The following is a 23186-nucleotide window of genomic DNA, read 5'->3' as shown; positions in this document are numbered from 1 at the left end:
TGTATTTAACCTTTAACTTTTCAAAATGCTTAATGAAACACACGAAAAATGGGTTCAATTACATTTCTAATTACTTTTGCAGATCATTTAGAAAAATAAAGACAATGAAAGCAAAGTTTTTAAAACTCGAACTTGGGGTAGGACAACACAATGGTATCAATAATTTCAAAAATATTTTATTTAAAAAGCAAATCAAGTAAAACTGAAATATGTGGGTCATGTTTTATTTTCATGGTCTAAAGTATATTCAATTTGACATAATTATTATAAGTGGGTCTATATCTTAGGTGTTTTTCTATAGGATCCGAAAATGCATTTGAATCAACATTCTTCTTGTCTATATAAGGTAAAGAATTTTTTTCGTTTAAGTCAACAAAGAAATTTTATTTATGAGCACAAATTGTACCACACTAATTAAACATAATACAATTACTCATACAAGAGATTTACCAAATGCTATAGAATGAAAAATGTTTTGGATTGCTATATCTTGAACTCCAAGGTCACATAGAAAAAAATGAGTATTTCAAGGGAAATTATTCAACAAAGAAAAAAATAATACAAGAATTAAAGATTTGTAGTATTAGTTTTGGTTGAGTAATGTGAGGTTAGGTAAATTTGGTCTTTATATATAATGATTGTTTACTAGGTTCATGTTTTAATGGAGTATGAAATGTGATATCTCATGTTAGGAAAAAAAAAAGACAAATAGATAAAAATATGATTTCGAACAAGTATCTTTATTATCAATCACAGGTAATTTTTTAGACTTAAATCTCCATATACAACTCTAAGTATTACTTTTTTTAGGATTTTAAATTTAAAAACTTTCTTAAATCTATAATGACATGGTGAACTTCTATTTCCTTTTTATCAACTAAAACCATTTAATCTTATGGTATATTTCATTTAATTTGTACAAACATTTTAATTTCTCATAAAATTAATGGATAAAAATAATAAATATGCTAACTAACAAAATATGTTATACTGCATAAGTTGTTTCTTTGTAATAGTAAGACAATATGAAGTATATATAAATCATTAAGATATATTTTATTTATTTATCTGAAACAACATTGTCTTATATTTACTAAATTTCGTCTTCAACCTCTTAACATTGTTTTGTCTTGAAGGTTTAGAATTATAAAAAATGTTGACATTATTAGCAACTATGTAATCAATGTCCTAAACTCTTTTACACAAAATCATCACATTGTCATTGTCCAATTTTTTATTCTCATTGTCCAATTTTTTATTCTTAGAGTAAGTCACTCTATAGGTATAGGCAAGATCGACTCTTGGTCTCTCTAAGCGAGACCCACCTGGCTGCCCGAGACTTGGCCTACCTGACCGAGACTTGAGAGACTTGGTCGAGACAACCGAGACCTGAGAGACTTGGCCGAGACGACCGAGATCTGAGAGACTTGGCCGAGACGACCGAGACCTGAGAGACTTGGTCGAGACGAGCAAGACCTGAGAGACTTGGCCGAGACGAGCGAGACCTGAGAGACTTGGCCGAGACAACCAAGACCTGAAAGGCTTGGCCGAGACCACGGAAGCTTGGCCGAGACGAGGGGAATCGCCACGGTCAGCCTGGCCGGCCGACCCATGCTACCGTTCACGCTCAAACCAAGGTTAGTGAAGTTAATCCGTCATTAAGGATTACGTAATGCAACCCTAAGCGAGATCCACTCCGCTAATCAGACCCAATAAGGTAAGCCCATTAGAATAATATAAATAACACACATCACAAGGAGAAAGGTACGCCATTTATTATTGTTCACCTACCAGAGTACTAATCACCCACTTTACTGACTTGAGCGTCGGAGTGCCTTCACAGGTACCCCACCATCCAGTGTTCACCCAAGACTGAGTGCCGAAGGAGAAACAGAAGAACGAGAAGAACCCAGTTCATCACCCAACAACCTGACCGACCAAAGGAAGGAGAAAAAAACTTCAATAGTTCTCTAGGTACCATCTCCCTAGTAAGAACAACCACTATTATATTTTGTTATTAACATTTTATTCTAGAAAATAATCAAATATAAATTTATGAGTATTCATTAAAAACCATTTTGAAATTAGCCATATTACATTTTTAATGAGATTTTAGCAAAACAAAACATTTTAATGAGATTTTAGCAATCACTAACCACTACAACAACAGTCATTCATTTAAGTGAAGTCACTTGCACCTCCAATTTTTGTTATATAAGCTATGAACTTCTTTAAATATATTACAGTTTTTCTATATCCTTTTTGTTTATTTAGTGATAAATTTGAGTTATATTTTCTTATATTTAATCGAGAGTATATTATTATTTTCTTATTGAATTTGAAATAAATTATAGTAATTCGTCTAAGTACGTAAAATTCTATTCCTATCAATAATTATTTTTGTCCTTTTTTTATCTCTTATTTCACGAATTAATACTTTTGTTAATACAACATGTAACATATAAACTAATACATTGTCACATACATGTTGCAAATAATGTTAGGTTACATTTTTACAAAACTGCTCATTTTTGCATTGATCCAGATCATTAAAATCCATTTATTTAAATTTTATTTTTATTTTGATCCATTTTTCGGATCAGATTTTCATTTTACTTAAACAGATTTTATCGGTGCTATATTTGCATTCATTGTTATATTAAGTTTATCTAATGGACTCATTCGATGCACTACAACAATGAGCCACGCATTGCACCTCAAACGGATAAACTATTTTTAAACTGATTTAAAGATTTTTAACTTCAAAAATAATTTACAAAATGTATAAATATATTTTTCAAATAAATAACGTATTATGTATATAGTGTAGTTTATTCAATATAGAATATAATAATATCATCACAAGCCATGACTACCTACTGGTTAGACATTATTTTTCTCTTACTTTATTTGATTATCTTCAAATTATTTACGTTTCAAAAAGTTTAAAACACTAAGCTAAACTTAGAAATTTATTGTAAATTACATGATAATAACAATAAGAATCAGTGCAAGAAGAATTTTGGGCAACAAAGTCCAATAATATTTATATAATATTAAATTCCTTTTATATATTATTATATTAATATTATGTTAGTTGTTTTAGAAAATGTGGATTTAAATTTAAAATCTATTTTTTTTATAAAAATATGGATTTAGATTGGATTTAAATTTATAAAAATTCAAATTATTTTTATAAAAGATATGGATTTGGATTTAAAATTCAATCCAAATATTTGGATTTGGATTTATAAAAATCCAATTTCTTTTTTTAAAAAATATGGATTTGGATTTAAAACTTATCCAAATATTTGGATTTGGAAATCCAATCCAAACCACCTTACTACTTGATTTAGAAATTATAAATACAAAATATAATATTCAATATTTATCTATATTCTAAATAATAAGATCAAGTGTGATAAATATCAATTAACTTGGAAATATTATAAATTTCCCATTTTTTATGAAAATTTAAATCTAATCATAGGATTAATATTATACTTAGTAGAAAGTTCCTATAGGGTATTATGTTATAAAGTTTGGTACATAATATTAACCAATATTTTAAAACCCTAAAATATATAACGGTAGGTTTAACAAGATTGGTGAAGAAGGGTCTAGCTCTTTAAATATATTAATAAAGAAGCCTATGTTAAAAGAGGCAAAATCCTCTTTACAAAATATTATAATTTTGAATGTGGATGAAGGATATACTAGATTAAAAAAAATTATTTTAAAAAAATCATTAATGATTTAAATGGTCATAGTAACTTCATACTTAAAGGAACGCATACTATGCAAATATTATTTTTGAAAAAAAACTGATTTGATTGTTTTTTTAAAGATGAATTAAAATTTTAAATTTTGACAACAAATTATAATTTACTTGTTTTATAGATAAGTTACATAAAAAGTAACGACTTCACCACTATTTATCGAATCTCACATTATGTACATAGTAGGAAATTTTGGTGAAAACAATGAATTCATACACTAACAATCATACAATCATAGTGCTTGAATAATATTTATAGTGTGATTTTATCAATTAATATCATATATTAAGTTAGCCATAATAAAATTTGTCCAAATCATATTTTAACTCTACTTCATCTACTTTTTTTAATCTAAATTGATATAAGCATTTAAATCTTTAATTAGACAATATCAATATAAAAAATGATATAGATAGATTGATGATGGACAAAAAAATGACAAAACTAAAGCTTTTAAAGAGAAAATCTGTTTTATTTGGTAAATTCTCCAACACGTTCATAACTTATATTGTATCTCCATAAATTTTTTTAATTTCAACAATACTTTTATAAGTATGGTAGTTAGTGTGATGTTTTCTTCAATTGTGATGGTGGTGGCTAATAGTTGATAGTTGAGGTAAGTGGTGTTTTTACTTGTGGTGGTTGTGTTTGTTATCTTTTTTTTATTATTTTGGAAGTCACAAAATCTCAAAAAAATTGACAAAACCTAGAAAAAAATGAGCAATATGTAAAAATGGAGGATAACATTAAAAAAAAATTTATCTTCACACCGAAAACGTCAAATACAACAAATATTTTCGTTAATCCTCTCATATATGTTCAAATGATGAAACTGCTCTCAAAAGTTGCGATTGGAAAATAATGAAAGTGTGACAACTAAAAAAAAATATACAACCGAAAGGAAAACATGAGAGTGCAAAAGTATAACTAAGATTATTTAAAGATTTGATGTTATATTTTATTTATGATTATTTAACTTTTTTAAAGGATGGAAGAATTTGTCATTTTGTTTTGATACAATATTTTTTATGTGTAATATCTGATTTTTTTTTTTGAAAAAACCCTTATCCTAATTTACTTGACATTAATAACATAATATATAATATTGTACATAAACTTAAGCAAAAGACATCTAACTATACATGTTTTTGGTATAAATAGAACTCAACTATACTTAAAACTTTATCTTAGTAGGATTCATGAACAGGTTAATCTTTCAACTCCAGTAAAAAAGAAAAGAAAAGAAAAGAAAAGAAAAAGAACATAAGACTAAACAAGGAGAATCTATTTTATTTTTTTTCCTGAAACAAGGGAGAGGATAGTGAAGGTGTAAACGGAGAATGGATTAAAATAATGAGAAAAAAGGATTGGTAGAAGATGGTTAGTTAAAAGAAACTAACTTTGATGTCTGAAGCATGAAATAAAGACATCCTTTGACAGAGTATGAGGATGAGGAGGCAGTAGAAGTAGAAGTAGTAGTAAATTGGTGAAGTTGGGGGTGTCATGGTCAAGCATTTTGACATTCACTTTCCATTTCACAAATAACAATCCCTGTAACCTTATTTTGACTTGGGCCATGTGTCTTTCCTTCCTTATTCATTCAAAAGGCCTTCTTTGTGTTTGTGTTCGTGTTTTTTTGGCATTGGCATTGCCACAGCATAAATTACCATCATCACTTCTCTGTGTCTGCTCTGTAACTCCTTTACTCCCCAAACCAAAACCCTCATTTTAATCTCTCTGCTCCAATTAATCAAATTCACAATCTCTTGTATCTACCTCTAATCAATTTTGTGATCTAGAAAATTAGACAGGTCAAGAAGAGAGGGTGTACTCTATTCTACTATACTATAAGCTTTAACGGGTCCGGAGGAAGTCCGGGCCCACCACCACAGTTGCTGAATCTTAGGGTTCTTGTCTCTTTCTCTCTGATCCTCAAATTCCTGAGATATTGATGGGGTCGAAACCGTGGCTCTACCCTGCTTCCACCTATCGAAATTTGGAAACTTTCTGGGACACCGATGAGGACGGGCCTGGTCCTCGCTGTGGGCACACCCTCACTGCAGTTGCTGCCACCAAGACGCAGGGTCCTCGCTTGATCCTGTTTGGCGGCGCAACGGCCATTGAAGGAGGATCTTCATCCGCTCCCGGCATTAGTAAATTCCTTCACAAACACTCAATTTGCTTTCTTTTCCGATTTTGGTGGCCTGAATTTCGCTGCTTTAATAACTTTGCAGGGTTAGCTGGAGTCACAAATACTGTTCATTCCTATGACGTGCAAACTAGGAAATGGATTAGGTGAGTTTATTCCCCGATTTCACAATTCTGAATTTTTCTGAATTTAGCTTATTTGTGTGTGTTTTCAGTTTTTTTTGTATTTCTTTTAAGAAGATTAATGATTGATGAATTGGTACTAAAGTAATGATTTTTCTGCTGAGTGTTTAGTATTAAACCGGCTGGAGAGCCGCCTTCTCCTCGGGCTGCTCATGCAGCTGCTGCAGTTGGTACCATGGTTGTTTTTCAGGTGATTGTCAGAATTGAGATTACTGGTGGGAATTGGGACCCATCTTCTTGACTAGTCTAGCCATCTTAACATTTGTTTGACTGGTTCTGTTTGGGTAGGGTGGGATAGGACCAGCCGGGCATTCTACTGACGATCTCTATGTGCTTGACTTGACCAACGATAAATACAAATGGCACAGGTGAGGTTGGTTGTAAATAGATGTTTTCTTTTTTCCTACGTCGAGACTTTTGACAAAATCACGCAATTATTCAATGTTGCAATTGATTTAATTGTAGGGTTGTTGTACAAGGGCAAGGACCTGGACCTCGCTATGGCCATGTAATGGACTTGGTTGCTCAGAGATACCTAGTAACTGTCAGTGGAAATGATGGTGAGACAAATTCAATTCTGGGTTGCCCTTTTTCAAATTTTTGTAATAAAACTGTGGTGAATATGTTAGTTGTTCGAAACAAAACAAGATATGAGGCATAGACTTTATTGTTGGAACAATCGAGTTGCAAAATTATAGAGCATAACATCAATGATGGGCTTGACATACTGTATTTTTTAATTTCTCTTTGGAACCTTCAAATCATGTTTTAGGCAAAAGCTGCCTGAGACAAGCTTATACCTAGATTGACTTAGAGCTTCCCCAATGGAAACCCAATCGCACTTGTGAATGCCTTGTGCATTAGTTTCTTTTGGATCTAGGTTTTCCACACTTCAATAGACTGAATGTCTGCAAAAGAAAAAAACAAGAAAAGTCACAACTTAATCTATGAATAATATGTGGTTAAAAGTTTGACTCTCTTTTATCCAGTTCTTTTTAAATAATAATTTTTCATCACATTTTAATTCAAAATTTTGAAAATAAATACAGCCGTATTGGTAGTGGATATTTCTCTAAGTTGTTTTCCTTTGGCACTCGTATGCTACTTATTTCTGTCTGGATATAGAATGCTTGCCTTTGTTACTCCTGTGATGAAATTGTATGTTGTCTTGTGCTACATTACAAATAGTTTAATTTTTTTATACCATGTGGCAGGAAAAAGAGTTGTATCTGATGCTTGGGTTTTGGATACTGCCCAAAAACCTTATGTGTGGCAGAAGCTGAGTCCAGAAGGTGACAGACCTTCTGCGAGAATGTAAGTTTGTTGTCGTCCTGGCTAAAGAAACCTTAACTGTCTGCATTCTTTCTACCCATATGGATATATTGAAACTTTTGACTATTCTACCTCAATTTATAGGTACGCAACTGCTAGTGCCCGCTCAGATGGAATGTTTTTACTCTGTGGTGGAAGAGACTCTTCTGGAGCTGTATGATTGATTATATTCCTTTAATCAGATCGTTATATTCTGTTGCTTTTAGAAAACTTAATGGGCTAATCTATCATACCTGAATTTTCGACATTCCATTTGCATTGTTAAATTGTAGTGTACTGTGACAAGTAATTATATAAAAGCAGAAAAGTTTACTTTGTTATTGTATTGTTCTGACTTCTGAATCTTTCTTCTGGCCTATTTAGTGAAATATAATAGCATATATTGTATTTATCTTTTGCAGCCACTAGCAGATGCCTATGGACTGCTCATGCATAGGAATGGCCAGTGGGAATGGACCCTTGCACCTGGAGTTTCCCCTTCGCCAAGGTATCAACATGCTGCGGTAAGTGAGAGCTTCCTATTGTAAATTTCTTATATGGTCTACTGTGAGTTTCTTCTTTGATGTTTTTCTTCACAAGGATTCCTTTGTGTCTTTCACATTATTACTTTGAAAAGTGACACTATTTGATTTAATGTCTTAATCTTGATTCTTGACTATTCATGCACGGTAAGCTTCTCTTATTCTCATAGTAAAGCTTATTTTATGTACATGTATGTGCCCAGACCTTGATGGTAAGAATTGATCTTACTTTGATCTAATGATTAAAAAGCTCCAAGTTTTACTGTGGGGTCTCACTTTATACAATAGTAGTAATTGTGTGCTATAGCGGCTTTGTGGAGCATTATGGTTATTGGTCGCCCAGTGGAACCCATGGCATTACAATACAACTTGCTGTTGTGCAAGGAGTTCCGTGAATCATGGTTGATACTGAAGCCTTGCAATTGCTATTGCATGAGAGACTAAATCCCCCCTTTAGTGACCTCAAACATTGTTGTTTGGTGCTGTTTGCAAGAGGGGGGATATCTTGGGATTTCTCTCTTCCCCTTATTTTATTAGAACACACCCTATTTTCCCACTCTCACACGTTTTGAAGGCTAAAAAACAATTGTCTTTTCTCTCTTTGATGCAAACCATCTAACTCGAGATCTCAGCTGCATTTACGGTTAGCTCATGGCACTCTAGCAGAATTTCCAACCAATCCACACATGGAACTGATGTAGTCCTCCCTAGGACTTGTATGATCTATAAAATCTAAGAAGGATTTGAACCAAGAACTCAACCAAGAAATGCCATGGAGTGTCTTGTCCAAGCTTGGGAAAGACAAAGAAACAAATGTAAAAAGAAGATCAAATGGACAAGGTAGAAGATGGAAAAAGAACACACCACCTTGAAAGACTTCAAAGATAAGTACATTATTGATTCGCCACTTGAAGAAACTCCTTAATATACAAAGCTAAGCTAAGAGTACCAAATTCAAGACACTTGAAAATCTCACAAAAACTCTAATTCTCATTTATCTCAAATACATGAGAAGAGCCTTCTGTTTGTAGGATAGGATGATAAGGTGTGTTCAAGAAGTAAAAAGGGTAACAAAAACAAACAATTAGATGACCATAATCATGGGTTGGCCAAACAAAACCAACATGCAAGGAATCTAAGTTGCAACTTCCTTGTCTCGTGTGATAATGAGGTAGTTAGGTGCATGAACCAACTCTAACTACCAATAGTTGGAATTAGTTTATGACTTTTAAACTTTTTGTTCTAGAACATTCTAGAAGCTTCTACAAATTTTAGAATCTTCCAACGTATTTTAAAACAAAGCTTCTCATTATTACAAGAGATTTTATTACTAAGCTCTCCAAACTCGTTCTCTAACATCTTTGTTCAAATGCTTGATGCTCTTCTGTTGTCGTTGTTATAAAGAATTTTTGCATACCATTCTCTGGTCTCTACTCTGTTCACATTCTTTGGGGTCTGTTATGTTCACATGAAAGATTTTATGTTTTGGTTTATATTCCTTATTTCATTCTTTTGTTCAGATATGCAACCTCATGCTGGCCTTTCTCGTTATTATTTTTTATTACTAGACAATTGTTATTAACTTCTTTGTTTTTACCTTAAAATTATGGCTTTTAATTTTTAGTTATGAATATACCTTCAATTATGAGTACTTTTTTATTATTAACATTCTTGCTTATCTAATATAAGTTACTTAATTTATAAATTAGCAGTGGCCATCCATCTATGGGGGTTTTGGCGTCAACTATTCTGTCACCACCCAGGATTGATAACTAAGTTTTATATTTATAACCACTTAAAAGCTATCTTTCGTACACAATACCAAAAATAAAAGTTTTAAGCCATTTACCTCGCATAGTCCAACATGGTCATAAGCTAATTGTGGTTTATAAAGTAGGAGAAACTAGATGGATAGTAGTGGTTGACAAGAAATTAGATTTGGGAAAGTATACTGTCTTTGGAAATATTACTCTATTGCTCACACTTCTTTTCTCATATTGTTGTTCTTCTTCTAAAGTTGAATGTTTAACTTACTTTTCTCTATTTATCATCATTTTGTCCTCATACAATAAATAGAGACTGAAATTTTAAAAGAATCTAAAGAGAAATTTTCTATTAACTATTTAATTCTACATTCCTCTAAAAGTTTTTGATGTAGTTGTTGGATCAAAACGAGATCACTGCCTTAGAATTAGTGTAAGAGTTCTCTACTCCGAAAATGATGTCAATTCATCTTAACCAACTTACTCATTCCGTTTTGTTGAAATTTTTGGTATCTGGGTAGATAAGGAGGAAAAAAGAGATTATTCTGACCAACATTAAATCACTATTGTTCTGAAAGATGTGATAGCAAAGATAAAATACTATGCTCTTGTAGAAAACTCCAAATCCTAGTTTAATATATGTGGAATTTATAAGAGATCATCTAAGAATCTTTGAAGGGCAAAATATTCCCTGAGATAATCATGTGATATATGCAGATATCATATATATGGAGATATCATTTGGATAGTCTAACAGCTTTGAAGATTGTTTTTTGATTGTATTTGGCATTGCATTTTGTCAGGTTTTTGTTGGTGCACGGTTACATGTTACAGGAGGTGTTCTCAGGGGTGGACGGTCCGTGGAAGGTGAAGCATCCATTGCAGGTAACTTGCCTTTCTATGTTATTACCAACTATTTTATTGTATATTTCTTGTCACGTTTTTCTTTTGTCGTTTCCCCCCTTATCTCCATGCCTATGTTTTCTTTTTCTCGCTTTGACAGTATTGGACACTGCTGCTGGGGTTTGGTTGGACAGAAATGGCATCGTGTCCTCCTCACGCTCAAACAAAGGTCATGATTATGACCCTTCTTTGGAGCTTATGCGTCGTTGTCGCCATGCAGCAGCAGCTGTTAGTACTCATATATTTATCTATGGTGGGCTAAGAGGAGGTAAGAACTAAGTACTTGCATTATGAGATATGCTGTTGTAATTGTAGATCTGAGAGTTTATTGAGACTTGAAAAACTGAGTGAGGCATATTCAATTCTTCATTACAAAAACAGTGAAGCTCACAAGAATAGAGAAGTTCTTTCATGTATTTATTACAATGGATTTAGTCTTTTAAGAATTACACAACAAAGGTGCCATTGTTGGAAATTCCACATTACTTGCCTCTATACACCTGCAACCAACTGTGCTTAATACTAATTAATTTTAAAATGGAATTTAATAGGACAATTGGAGCTTATATCCATTGTTTACATGGTTTGTTGATGGTATCTCTGTCGTTTTTGTGTGTGTTGTATCAATTGATCTACCAGTTTTCTATGGAGGGGAGTGGGGGCGTTAGAATCTCCCACACTGCTGACCTCAATTATTATGGTGTGGTTTATATATCTTTTGACAATGTCCCTTAATGCCAATTGGATTTAAGAGGGAATCTAATATGATATTAGATTCTTCGACCCAACTCTATTTTTTCCATGGTTGTGGAGGGGTTCTTTTTCATCTTTTGTAATGTATTGGTTGGTCTAACAGTCAGCTATGGAGGTGGGCTTTTGGAAAGTCCCACTTCACCCACCTCGATTGTTAGGGTGTGGTTCATATACTCATGTACAAATGATTTATTGCCAATTGAATTTATGAGGAATCTACAACTTGTTATGAGAGCCTATGATCCATATCCATTGTTTCTGTGGTTTGTGGAGGGGATCTTTGCATTTTTTGTGGTGGAGTGTTGGAGAACCCACATTATCTGTCTCAATTATTAGGGTGGGGTTTATATACGTGTTGGGAAACTTCAGTTCTTGCTAATATGGTGGAAAGCCAAAAATCTACTGTATCATATACTGGATAGCAATGGAGGCAAATAGCAGTTGAAGTATATGATATTATTGCTCTCTAGGTTGCTCCATCTTGTTTTTATTTTCTATTTCAAGTTTGAATGTGGTCTTACAATTGCAAAAATATGTGCAATGTGGCATTTCCATCTGTTTTGTCTTTGACTTATGCTAGCATACTCGTGGAAAATGGACACATCACTGTCAAGCTTACATCACAGTGAAATACAGGCAGAAAGGACCTCTCTGCGTATATTTTAGCAATTAGAGGATCACCTGAACATTTTGATCATTAAGGACCAAATTAAAAAAATTAAAAAAGAGGGACTAAAAGGGTAATTTAACCTATGTTATATATAAGTATATATGTATAAAAAATGAGTTGTGTGCTAATAGAAAGCAGAAATATTGACATAATATTAACTCAGATATTCTATTCGCTAGAGACTTGCCAAAGATGACTAGAGGTTGCACAGGGAGGTGAACAAAAGCTGACAGAGGGGTGGATGATTCCTTCCTTTATCCTTGCATGACGCCATGAACAGAGGTATATGTATGGGAGAAGTTGAACAGGTTTTAAGTGAGTGGGGTGAGTGAGACAATGGGACTGAGTATGGGAAAAAAGTTATGCAGTCCCACATCCATATCTCAAAATTGTGAACCATATCTTGTGTCAACCATTACCCATAGAGGCCACTATAATCGTTTTGGTGCAAGACACACTGCAGCAGAGTTGTGATTGTGGATCCAAGGAATTCCACAGTGCAATAGTGCTGTTATGACGACTATTTTACAACACTGGTTTTCAGATGAAATCTAACATCATCAAAGCAATCTGCCATACTAATATACAGATTTATATATATATATTTTTAAAATTAAATGGCAGCAGTCATCCCTTTAAGGGTTATTGGCATATTTGTAGGCTTTGGCTCTTTATGCTTTCTTACCAAGAAATATGTAGCATCCTCGTGTCACTTTAAGTCCTACCTGGTTGGCTGTAATTATTTTGATGCAAGTTTGTTTAACTGAATTTCTAGTATATATTCAATGACTTAGTCATATACAACTGTTTCTGATTTCCATGTTATTATCGTAGCAAGAAAAATTGTTTGTCTAGCATGGTCTTATAGTTAGCCATCACAAAATAGGTTTTCATATGTCATGCACTTGTGCTGGTTTGCTGAAAAATCATCGTGCTCTTTTGGAAATATTGTAGCATAATTAATTTTCTTATCCTTTGCCCTCACTTGCTCTTTTATATCCTTTTTCTGAAAATATTCTGATTGCATTGTTGACATTTGGGCTACGCATTATAATGCCTTGGGTTAATTAATTAATTGTCAGTTATCAATAGTTAGGTAGAAGCAAATAAAAGGCCCATTGAAGGAACTAATGTGTTACAATCCTCCAATTTGTATTATGGACTGCAAGTGTTGTGATAATTTTACATTTTATTTTTCTTACACTGATGTTTCTAATATATTTCAAAATTTTGTTTATTTTTTTATCAATACTAATAGAAACATGTTATCCTCTGCAGATATACTACTAGATGATTTCTTAGTTGCTGAAAATTCACCATTGCAGCCTGACATTAATTCTCCTGAGAGAGTTATGAGCTCCAAATCAAGTCAATCTAACTTAAATTATAATGTAACAACACCAAATTTGGATGGTGGACCAGACATTCTTTCATCTAGTGGCTCCGGGTATATCATTTGTTGCTTCCTTCTTTAGAAGCTCAACACTTTTACTTCACTGTCCTTATGCTCAGGATATTTCAGTTTTATGACAACTTGATATGTGTTCATTTTATCAGCATGGACAGAAATTCATTGGAGAAACTGAGGGAAGCATCAGCTGCTGAAGCTGAGGCAGCAACTGCTGTCTGGCAAGCTGTGCAGGCTATATCCAATAGTCCTGCTGAAGAAACATCTGTGTCAGATGACAACTCACAAGCTGCAGAAACTGTTTCAGATGGAAGTGACACAGAAGGAGATGTTCGCCTTCATCCTAGAGCTGTACGTGCTTGGAAACCTTGTTTAAAGTTGATAATGTTCCTCTCAAGCATGCAAAATCATGTACATTTTGTTACAGGTTGTAGTTGCCAAGGAGGCTGTTGGTAACCTGGGTGGAATGGTGAGGCAATTATCACTAGATCAATTTGAAAATGAAAGCAGACGCATGATTCCCATAAATAATGATTTGCCATATCCTGCAAAGAAGTTCACTAGACAGAAATCTCCTCAGGGATTACATAAAAAGGCAAGCATTATTTGTTTTTTTATTCTGCTTTGTTTATATTATCAGTGCCTGGCATAGATTTCCTAGTGTGTACCCACTTAATTGCCATATTGCTATATTAGACAATCTCTTATTACCATTGTCTTCTTGCCAGATAATTTCAACTTTGCTTAGGCCTCGCAACTGGAAAGCTCCTGTAAACAGGCGGTTCTTCTTGGATTCTTATGAAGTGGGTGAACTTTGCTATGCTGCCGAGCAAATATTTATGCATGAACCAACTGTCCTTCAGCTTAAAGCTCCTGTTAAAGTATTTGGTGATCTTCATGGTCAGTTTGGTGATTTGATGCGGCTATTTGATGAATATGGATTTCCTTCCACTGCAGGAGACATCACGTAAGTTTTTACTAATATACTTGGCAGATTGACATTGGTCATGTATCAAAATAGCAAAGTATAGATAGAGTACAAACCAACTCTTCTCTGGCCCACTTGCTGTGATATCTATCATCTAATCCTTGATCTTACTACTTTGCAGTCGTTGGAACTTAGTCCCATCATTTTGATGATGAACTAGCTTATTATGGTCAACCATCCATATTCTTAAAGTTTTAAAATAATGGGTTGTCCTTAGCAAACACATCACCACATTCTTTTTTAAGAGTATTTGTTAGTGTGTGTAAAAACTTTTTGAAGTTTATATGTTAGCTACAGTTGAGGTCTTAAGGGATATTATTCTGCACGTGTAACGGTGGTTCCTTCCTTCTTTTGAAATCGGTTTAAGACAAATTAACTCTTAAAAACATACCTTTGTGTGTTGGTAAGGTTGCTTTTTGTGATGTGGAAGTCACAGTTTCAAATCTTGGTAACTATTTCTCTGCTTTTTGGGATAAGATTGCTGACATTTATTTTGCCCTGGCCCCACTCACTAAGTGGGAGCCTTGAACTTTGGGCTGTCTGTCTTTGCTTGTGGATTTCTCTTCTACTCAATGGATTGTTGTATTTAATTAACTCTATACTGTTTAAAATCTGTTCAGTCCAAAAACCATGTCATTTACTTACAATTTGTTGTGATTTGAAGTAAAATGTGCCAACTGATGGTTGGGTTGGGAGTTAATACGTGTTATATGTTCCTAAAAAATAGGTTTTGTTCTGTGTTAATAATACATTTCTTCTAGTCAATACCCAAGTGAGATTTTTTCAAAGGCATTTTACCCATGCTATCCTTTTTTGTACGAATATTTTGGAATAAGCTAATCAGTGGAATGTTTCAGCTATATTGACTACCTGTTTTTGGGAGATTACGTTGATCGAGGACAACACAGCTTGGAAACCATTACCTTACTACTTGCTCTTAAGGCAGGCTACTATTTAATTTTATGTTGTTTGTCTGGTATTATTGTATTTGGTTTTCTTTGTGTTTGTAATTGACTATTGACATTCTTCTTATTATGTAGATTGAGTATCCTGAGAATGTTCACTTGATACGAGGAAATCACGAAGCTGCTGACATAAATGCATTATTTGGTTTTCGTATTGAGTGTATTGAAAGAATGGTAGAGACATAAACAACTTATATTCATTCAATTTTTTGATTCAACTCCGCAACTAACTATGTTGTTGTAGGGTGAAAATGATGGTATATGGGCATGGACACGATTCAATCAACTTTTTAACTATCTTCCATTAGCTGCTCTTATTGAAAAGAAAATTATCTGTATGCATGGTGGCATTGGAAGGTCTATCAATTCAGTAGAACAAATAGAGAAGCTTGAAAGACCCATAACAATGGACGCAGGATCTATTATTTTAATGGACCTTCTATGGTACCTCTTCTTTGTTTATCCATCTTTTTTTTGTCATGTAGCTTGTTATGTTTGCATCCCCTTCCCAATCTTTTCATTGAGGGTGATCCTTAATTGCAACAGTTGGGAACGTTTACCCTCCCCAAACCCCACTTGGTGGGCATGATGTGAATTGGGTCACCTTTTCTTTGTTACAATTTCTATGGGTTTGTGTAGGTCTGATCCCACAGAAAATGACAGTGTAGAGGGTTTGAGACCAAATGCTAGAGGCCCAGGGCTTGTCACTTTTGGTGTAAGTATATGCTATCTTTCATTGTAAATGGACTTTTCATGCTATTTGTCAATTTTCCAATCCCACCTCCCTTAGGTTATGATGCATGAACATGTATCCTCATGTTTACAGCTAAGTTTACAAACTACTCTATGAATGGTGTGGTCCTAGTTGATGATTTATCTTATTATTATGCATGTCATCCACATTCCGTGTTGGAAGAACCATTGTTTCATCACCCCTTCCCCCTCCGCATTTATCTGTCAAAAATAAATAAACAGAAGCTCCGTTGCAAATTGGACGTTATTCTTTTGAATTTCAATTTCCGTGATTTGATTACTTAACCCTAAGGCTTACTGCTTTGTTGCATCTCTGGAAACTAATTATAATATTACTTTTCACAATCAAATACTAGTCTCTTCTTCAGCCCTAAAGAGTTTATTGATTCATTGTTGATATAGGACAAGTCTTTTGCCCTATCTAGAATTTTTTGCTCACGGTTATTTTAACCTCTAAGTGAGTTCTCATTTCACATATGCCAAAGACTTGGAAGCATTTTCATACTTATGCATCTTATTATGTTCTCTAAACCTCCTCAACCTTTTTGGAGGGTAGATATCTTGTCATCCTGTAACTGTACTTTCGCTCTTTTCTGACAATTTCTTTTTGTAATTATAAGGACCTTTAGTTGTAGTGGTCCCTTGTTGTTAGATGTTTATTGGTGTTGACTTGAAAAAAATTCTTAGGAACAACTTTGAGACATGCTATTTTTCCTTTACATGACCAAAAGGTATTAGTTAGTTCAGAGTAAGCTGACTTACTGCCTAACTAGAAAGGAAAAATCAGTTTTTTGAAAAGGTCTACTAACCCTTTCCCCTCATCCAAAGTGCTCTGTTGTGATATAGATTAAGATCTTTCTTGAGAGCCAAAAAGGAAAAATGAAAACGTAAAACAATAAATTTTAGCTCTCTTCAAGACCAAAAAAGGGGTAGGAGTTAGAATTAGTAATTAAGACACCATTTGATATGCAAAAGTATTATGAAATATCAACTATTGTTTTGGACCCAATTCAAAAATCGTATCTTTTCACTCATTACATTTTATACAAGGGATTATTCAACAGTGGGCATGCCTCAAAGTTCTTGCTATTTAAATGGGAACCTGACACCTATTACTTTTTCTTATTTTATGCAGCCTGATCGTGTCACGGACTTTTGTAAGAAAAATAAATTACAGCTCATTATAAGGGCCCATGAGTGTGTCATGGATGGTTTTGAACGATTTGCCCAGGGACAATTAATCACCCTTTTTTCTGCTACTAACTATTGTGGTAAGCATAATTTCTCAGGTGCGTTCTAGTTTGCATCTTCCAGCACTTATATCTTAACGATGTGTCTTGTTTAGGAACTGCAAACAATGCAGGAGCTATACTGGTAGTTGGCAGGGGTTTGGTGGTGGTTCCAAAACTAATTCATCCTTTACCACCTCCCCTTCAGTCTCCTGAAACATCTCCTGAGCGTGGAATGGATGAGACATGGATGCAGGTGAGCCCCCTTATGCAGTATTTTTGTCTCTATAATTATATTTAGCATTTACTGAAGTGAATTTGTTATACTGTCAGGAACTTAATATTCAGAGGCCACCAACTCCTACTCGGGGTCGACCTCAGCCAGACCTTGACCGTGGTTCACTAGCATATATATGAGACTGAGACAATTCATTGGGGATTTCTCATTGTCGCTTCTTACCCTGCCAACCAAATTTTCTGATCTGTATACTTGCCATTGTTGACTGAATATATATTTTGTACTGTATTTCTTCTGTAGTTGCAGAAAAGAAAACTCTAACTAGCATGCAAATAGCTTGGGAGAGTGCATTATTTTACGTTAGCCAATTAGTGAATGATTATTATGTTGTGGAGATTGGGTTTATAAGGCTTGGGACATGGATAAAGTGGAGGAGATGTTAGTGTCAACATGGGGATGGATGACTTAGTGAGGGAATACCGTTGATTAGTATATATTGTATCATATAGAAATATTTTTTCCTCTTTATATAAATGTTCATAACATTTGGATCAATCATTTCTCAACTCACCTGGATCAAAGTAGGTGGTTCTTAGGTTTATAAAACTATTCCCGATCTACTGAAAAGTAAAGGCACCAACGAAAAATGAAAGGCAAATTATCACTGCAACATATCAATTTCAACTTGAACCCAATCAGTCTTTAAAAATGACAAAATGAGAAAAATGCCTTTTGATAACGAAAATGACTTTAAATGAAAGTAAAGTGTGGGTCGAAAAATACTTTCAAAATTCCTTTTCTGGAATACATTTCTATATTTGAATTTTTGGAACGCATTTTATATTTTTGGATTTTTTTTCAAGATGCACTTTTCTTCTAGAAATTTTTTTGGAATTAGATTTTTGGAACACATTTTTTAATTTTAGAAATTCTTTTCTGGAGTGTAGTTTCAAATTCTGTATTCTGATTTTTTTTTTCTGGAATGTATTTTTTTTTTCAAAATGAATATTTGACTTTTGAATTATATTTTTTAAATTCTGAATTTTCAAATCCGTATAGATTATAATTTTGAAAGATGATAGGGTGCATGGTGCAAAAAAAAAACAGCAGTTTCTTCTTGCACCCCTACACTTTTCTTCCTGCACCACCACAAAGTTGTGCAAAGACAAAACTGTCCCTATATAAAATGTACATTTTTTTTGTATTCCGGATTATGAAATCCGGTAAATTTATGGATTGGCACTTCCGGTAAATTTTCGGATTGGTGCATTTGGTAATCTCCTGGATTGATGCTTCCGGTAGTACATGAATGATAGTGTTAATCTAAAATAAAAAAATGCAAAACATCCATAATTAAAAAGACTATTCTGGATCCGCCAATCCGTAATTCAAAATATGTATTCTGGATTCAGAAATCCATAATTGAAAAAAATCATTCTGGATCCACCAATCCATAATAGAAATTAGACTTCCGGATTCAGCAATCCAGAAATCAATAATTTATGCAAACTTTGCTTCCGGAGCACCCCTCATCCGGAATGCAACATGATTCACTTCCGGATTGATGAATCCGTAGCACACTCCCAGATCCCGAAATTGTGGGGGTCAGTTTCAGAATTTACAAAATTGTGGGCGTGCAGGAAGAAAACTGTAGGGGTGCAGGAAGAAACTGCCAAAAAAAACTCGAGAACGCCATCCTTTCTAAAGAGGCTTGTACTCCTGCACCCCCACGTTTTTTTTCCTGCACCCCCACAATTTCAAATATTCCAACATTAACCTTGAGCAAAAATTTGAAAAGGGCAACGTTCAGCACTTCCACACTCACTGCTCACCTTCATCCTTGGGTTTCAAGTGTTGTGGAGGTTCTTCATAATTGTTGGAAGCAAGGCGGAGGAGTACACAACGTTGCCGAAGTGTTGTCTGGGTTATAGAGGTAAGAGTAAAGATTTTTTTTAAGAAAAAAGTTTTTTGATTTTTTTTAGTAAAATCGGTCGCTCAAGACCTTTGGTCTCTACTCGGATCTGATGAAAAAAATGGGATCACATCTTATGGACTCGTTGAGAATAATTCTGATCTAGTTCGGACAAATTGGAGTATTACCTAATCATGCGCCTATTGCTTCAACTGTTGATATAGGTATTTTGAGAATAAGAGAAACGAAAAAAATCACTACCGTATAAACAAATAGTTTTAGAGTAAGCATTATGAAATCTCCAAGATAATTAAACAACGACAAAGAAATACTCCAAATTCGGGAGTCCAAGAGTTTTATAAAACTAACCCTCTACTTCCTTTGGTATTTTTTCACGAAAAGCAAACATGAGATAATAAATCCAGTCTTTCACTAAGATTTCGAATAGCTGTCCCAGAAAACTTCATTTATTCTGGTGTGGATGGCTCAGAATTCTTTTGGATTGTCAGGCATATCAAAAAGGGAATAGATGGTTGTGGAAATTTCGGGATTACCAGATATCGGGATCCGGTAATACCTTCCGAATTCATGAATCTGGAATAAATGAAATAATGTGTTCCGGATGAGGGGGTGTTCCAAAATTAAAATGCCATAATATGTTGTTCTTCGGATTTCTGAATCCAGAAGCTTAAATTTCATTACGGATGGGTTGATTCGGTACAGAATTTTGTGTTATGGATTCATGAATTTGGAATGCTTTACTTGCATTATGGATTTATGAATCTGGAATTGTATTTTGTTATGGTGCATTCCGGATTCATGAATCCGGAATGGTTTTTTTGTTTTATGGATTCCTGAATCCGGAATAGTCTTTTTGAGTTATGGATTGTTGGATCCGGAATGGTTTTTTTAACTTATGGATTCATGGATCTGGAATGCAATAATTTTGTTTTATTTTTTTTATTTGTAGAAGCATGGACAGTAGTGAAGAATTTGAACAACAATTATATGATGGTGTGAATGTGTGGGATGATGATGATATTGAGAAGTCATTATCTAAATCGAAGGGATATGAATGTACAAATGTGTTTACTACAGATGAGGTAAAGTTAAGTTTGTAAAGTATTTTTAAGTTGTTTGTTAATTAGTAAATAATTTGTTATGATAACTTTTGTAGGTATTTCGTACTCGAGATGAGCTCTTAAAGTGGGTTAGAAAAGTTGCGTTTGACATTGGTTTTTGTATTGTGATATTGAGATCGGATACTTCAACTGGCCAACGAGGAAGGAAAACATTTGTGTTATTAGGTTGTGAGAGAGGAGGTCAATACAAACCATATAAGAAGGATTTACAGGTTACTTAGAGTGGAACTAGGAAATGTGGTTCCCTTCCCATGCAGGTGAATCCTCGGTTAGATGACCATCATCTATAATCAACTGCAAGGCGGATTCTATTCTTCTACAAAGACCCTACAATTATAAACAAATTACATTAATTGCAATTGAGCATGTATTATTTAAATAAGCAAATAATAAGTTCTTACCACTGTGGGATGCTCAGAGATAGTATCATTCCCGCCCTGACGTCGTCCATAATGGGTAATCACCGGAGGTCGATCATCCTCAGCCATCTGGATGATATATGGGTGTGATATAGACCGGAACCACTCCAAATATGCAGAAACACAGGTTCCAACATCAGCTGCTAATACTACACCCTGTACGAGGTTAGCATTATAATCTAACCATCGATGGTCGATATCAGATGTGGATGGATCGCCATGATGAACGGTGGTTGGGTGACTAGGGATACACTGTATATATCCAAACTGTCTGAGTACACGTTCAGGCAAATGCATCTGCCTACAACCCCTCAACCGAATGTACCCTGAAAATAATGAAATTCACTCAAAAGGACGCACCGCTCTATGCTCTTCATAGGGCATCCATTGAACATCACCAACACAGAGGCTATCTAATTGCATCCAAACTGAGGCAAGTGTGGACAACCTACTCCCGACCACATATTTCATACACCGCGGCTCATCCTCAACATAGGCATCCCGAAGCTGTCAGTGTCCAATACTCGGAAAGTGCTCATATATCCATGATGAAAATAACGTGACATACCCAGCTAACTGTCTAGTATTTGCATAGGAACCATCTCCCAACTGCTCATACATGTGGGTCAAAGTAGCTGCTGCCCACGAGTATCCTCCGATGTGCCTTAAATCTACAGATAATCCCAAGTAGGATACACTAACCGACGTAGCACTCTTATCTGCAAAGATGGTGCAACCTACTAGGTGTAGCAAATATGCCCGTGCAGCAACAGTTCATTGTCTCCTGGTACATGCGTCCTCATACATCTCCCTCAACCAGCTTAGACGCACATGTCCATCCCGACAATGACGAGTCTCAGCAGCTGCTACTCCCCGATCTACACGAAGTGAATCAACAAGCAAATCGGTCGCCGTAGCTGTATCCAAGCTCGGATACGTGTAGAATTGCCCCATAATTGGGAGGTGCAACAAATTCGACACATCATCCAATGTGATGGTCAACTCATCTACAGGCAGATGAAATGAATTTGTCTTTGGGTGCCACCTTTCTACAAAGGCACACAACAGTCCTTTGTCTATCGTGTCATAGCTTGCCCCAATAAGTGCAGTTAAACCTGACAACTCCACTGCAGGTAGTATCCGAGGATGAGGAGCACCCATCTTACTCATTTTTCGGCCATGAGACACCAATTTTAACTCTCCTCGATCCTAATTTAACCAACCAAAATCATATACAGTTTAATGAATGAAAGTCATATCAAATTAACAATGAACAAGTATCATATTACAACATATTTACTTACCACACCATTCCATAATTGCATGGCCACATTGTCTTCATAACCTGTCAATAGTGTCCCATCCCGTGGACCTCCAGGATAACCTTCACCTTCTATTTCAGGTGCGTCTTCATCCTCCACCTCCATTTGGGGTTCAGCTTCTTCAAGTTCAACATCAACATCTTCTGCATTTTCATGTTCAACATGTTCTTCATCTTCATTAACATGTCTTCTTCTTCTTCTAACAGAGGCTATGGGACGTAGACGATCACCTTGTGAACCTCCTCCCATAGTCTTCACCATTTCTGTTCAATTACACCATTCAAGTTAGATTCAACTTATATTCATAAACCTGCAGAAATTTGCATGTGGTACCCTGCACTAACAGTGTACATGTCATCTAATTCTAATCTTTTATAAAGTATACATGAACATTTGATGAACCTTTCCTTGATTGCCGAAAATGCTTAGCTATTTTTAGAGGTAAAGGAGAAGTTCCAAGCAAAAAAAACGAAGCAAAAAAAATAGAGGAATAGTAAACAGAGGTCTACCGGGTTTTGCTACATATAAACACTATCGGATTCCTAAATCCGGAATACTACCGGATTCCTAAATCCAGACTACTAACGGATCAACAAATCCGGAAAGGTCACGGATCCTCACATCCGGGAAACTAACGGATCCACAAATCCGGGAAAGTACCGGATCCCAAAATTCGAAAATCTACCGGATTCTGTGATTTGGAATGTGAAATAACATTTACAGAAACAACAATCCATGAAAAAAACGAATATCAAAGT

General features: G+C 34.7%; 2 protein-coding genes across 2 annotated transcripts; one reads left to right on the top strand and one right to left on the bottom strand.

The window, feature by feature from the left end:
• The first annotated feature begins 5155 nt into the window (after nt 1–5155).
• On the top strand, nt 5156–18188 carry LOC137829663 (serine/threonine-protein phosphatase BSL1). Its single transcript, XM_068636525.1, has 21 exons — nt 5156–5932; nt 6014–6074; nt 6222–6300; nt 6399–6478; nt 6576–6670; nt 7325–7424; nt 7527–7596; nt 7844–7945; nt 10530–10611; nt 10730–10897; nt 13331–13499; nt 13610–13811; nt 13888–14055; nt 14189–14427; nt 15306–15390; nt 15489–15587; nt 15658–15857; nt 16053–16128; nt 17302–17437; nt 17512–17651; nt 17729–18188. Exons 1-21 carry the CDS (start codon nt 5731–5733, stop codon nt 17810–17812), a joined length of 2637 nt encoding a protein of 878 aa, XP_068492626.1. The 5' UTR covers nt 5156–5730; the 3' UTR covers nt 17813–18188.
• A 2805-nt stretch (nt 18189–20993) lies between these two features.
• LOC137828439 (protein MAIN-LIKE 2-like) lies at nt 20994–22697 on the bottom strand. The gene is made up of 2 exons (XM_068635022.1): nt 22411–22697; nt 20994–22315 (listed from the first exon to the last, which is right to left on the bottom strand). The coding sequence occupies exons 1-2, from the start codon at nt 22687–22689 to the stop codon at nt 21881–21883; spliced, it is 714 nt and encodes a 237-aa protein (XP_068491123.1). The 5' UTR covers nt 22690–22697; the 3' UTR covers nt 20994–21880.
• Nucleotides 22698–23186: the final 489 nt, after the last annotated feature.

This window comes from Phaseolus vulgaris, chromosome 7, assembly GCF_000499845.2.
Source record: "Phaseolus vulgaris cultivar G19833 chromosome 7, P. vulgaris v2.0, whole genome shotgun sequence".
Taxonomy (NCBI): Eukaryota; Viridiplantae; Streptophyta; class Magnoliopsida; order Fabales; family Fabaceae; genus Phaseolus; species Phaseolus vulgaris.
The sequence above is the reverse complement of the archived record's forward strand: the minus strand, read 5'-3'. Positions and strand labels throughout refer to the sequence as shown.

What these genes read in the sequence shown, in the direction of transcription:
- LOC137829663 (XM_068636525.1), top strand. Translation starts at nt 5,731, where the DNA reads ATGGGGTCGAAACCGTGGCTCTACCCTGCTTCCACCTATCGAAATTTG. An exon ending in CAAGGTATCAACATGCTGCG is followed by an intron (nt 7,946 to 10,529) that starts GTAAGTGAGAGC and finishes GCATTTTGTCAG; the next exon opens with GTTTTTGTTGGTGCACGGTT. An exon ending in TTCGCCTTCATCCTAGAGCT is followed by an intron (nt 13,812 to 13,887) that starts GTACGTGCTTGG and finishes ATTTTGTTACAG; the next exon opens with GTTGTAGTTGCCAAGGAGGC.
- LOC137828439 (XM_068635022.1), bottom strand. Translation starts at nt 22,689, where the DNA reads ATGGTGAAGACTATGGGAGGAGGTTCACAAGGTGATCGTCTACGTCCC. An exon ending in TGCAATTATGGAATGGTGTG is followed by an intron (nt 22,316 to 22,410) that starts GTAAGTAAATAT and finishes TGGTTAAATTAG; the next exon opens with GATCGAGGAGAGTTAAAATT.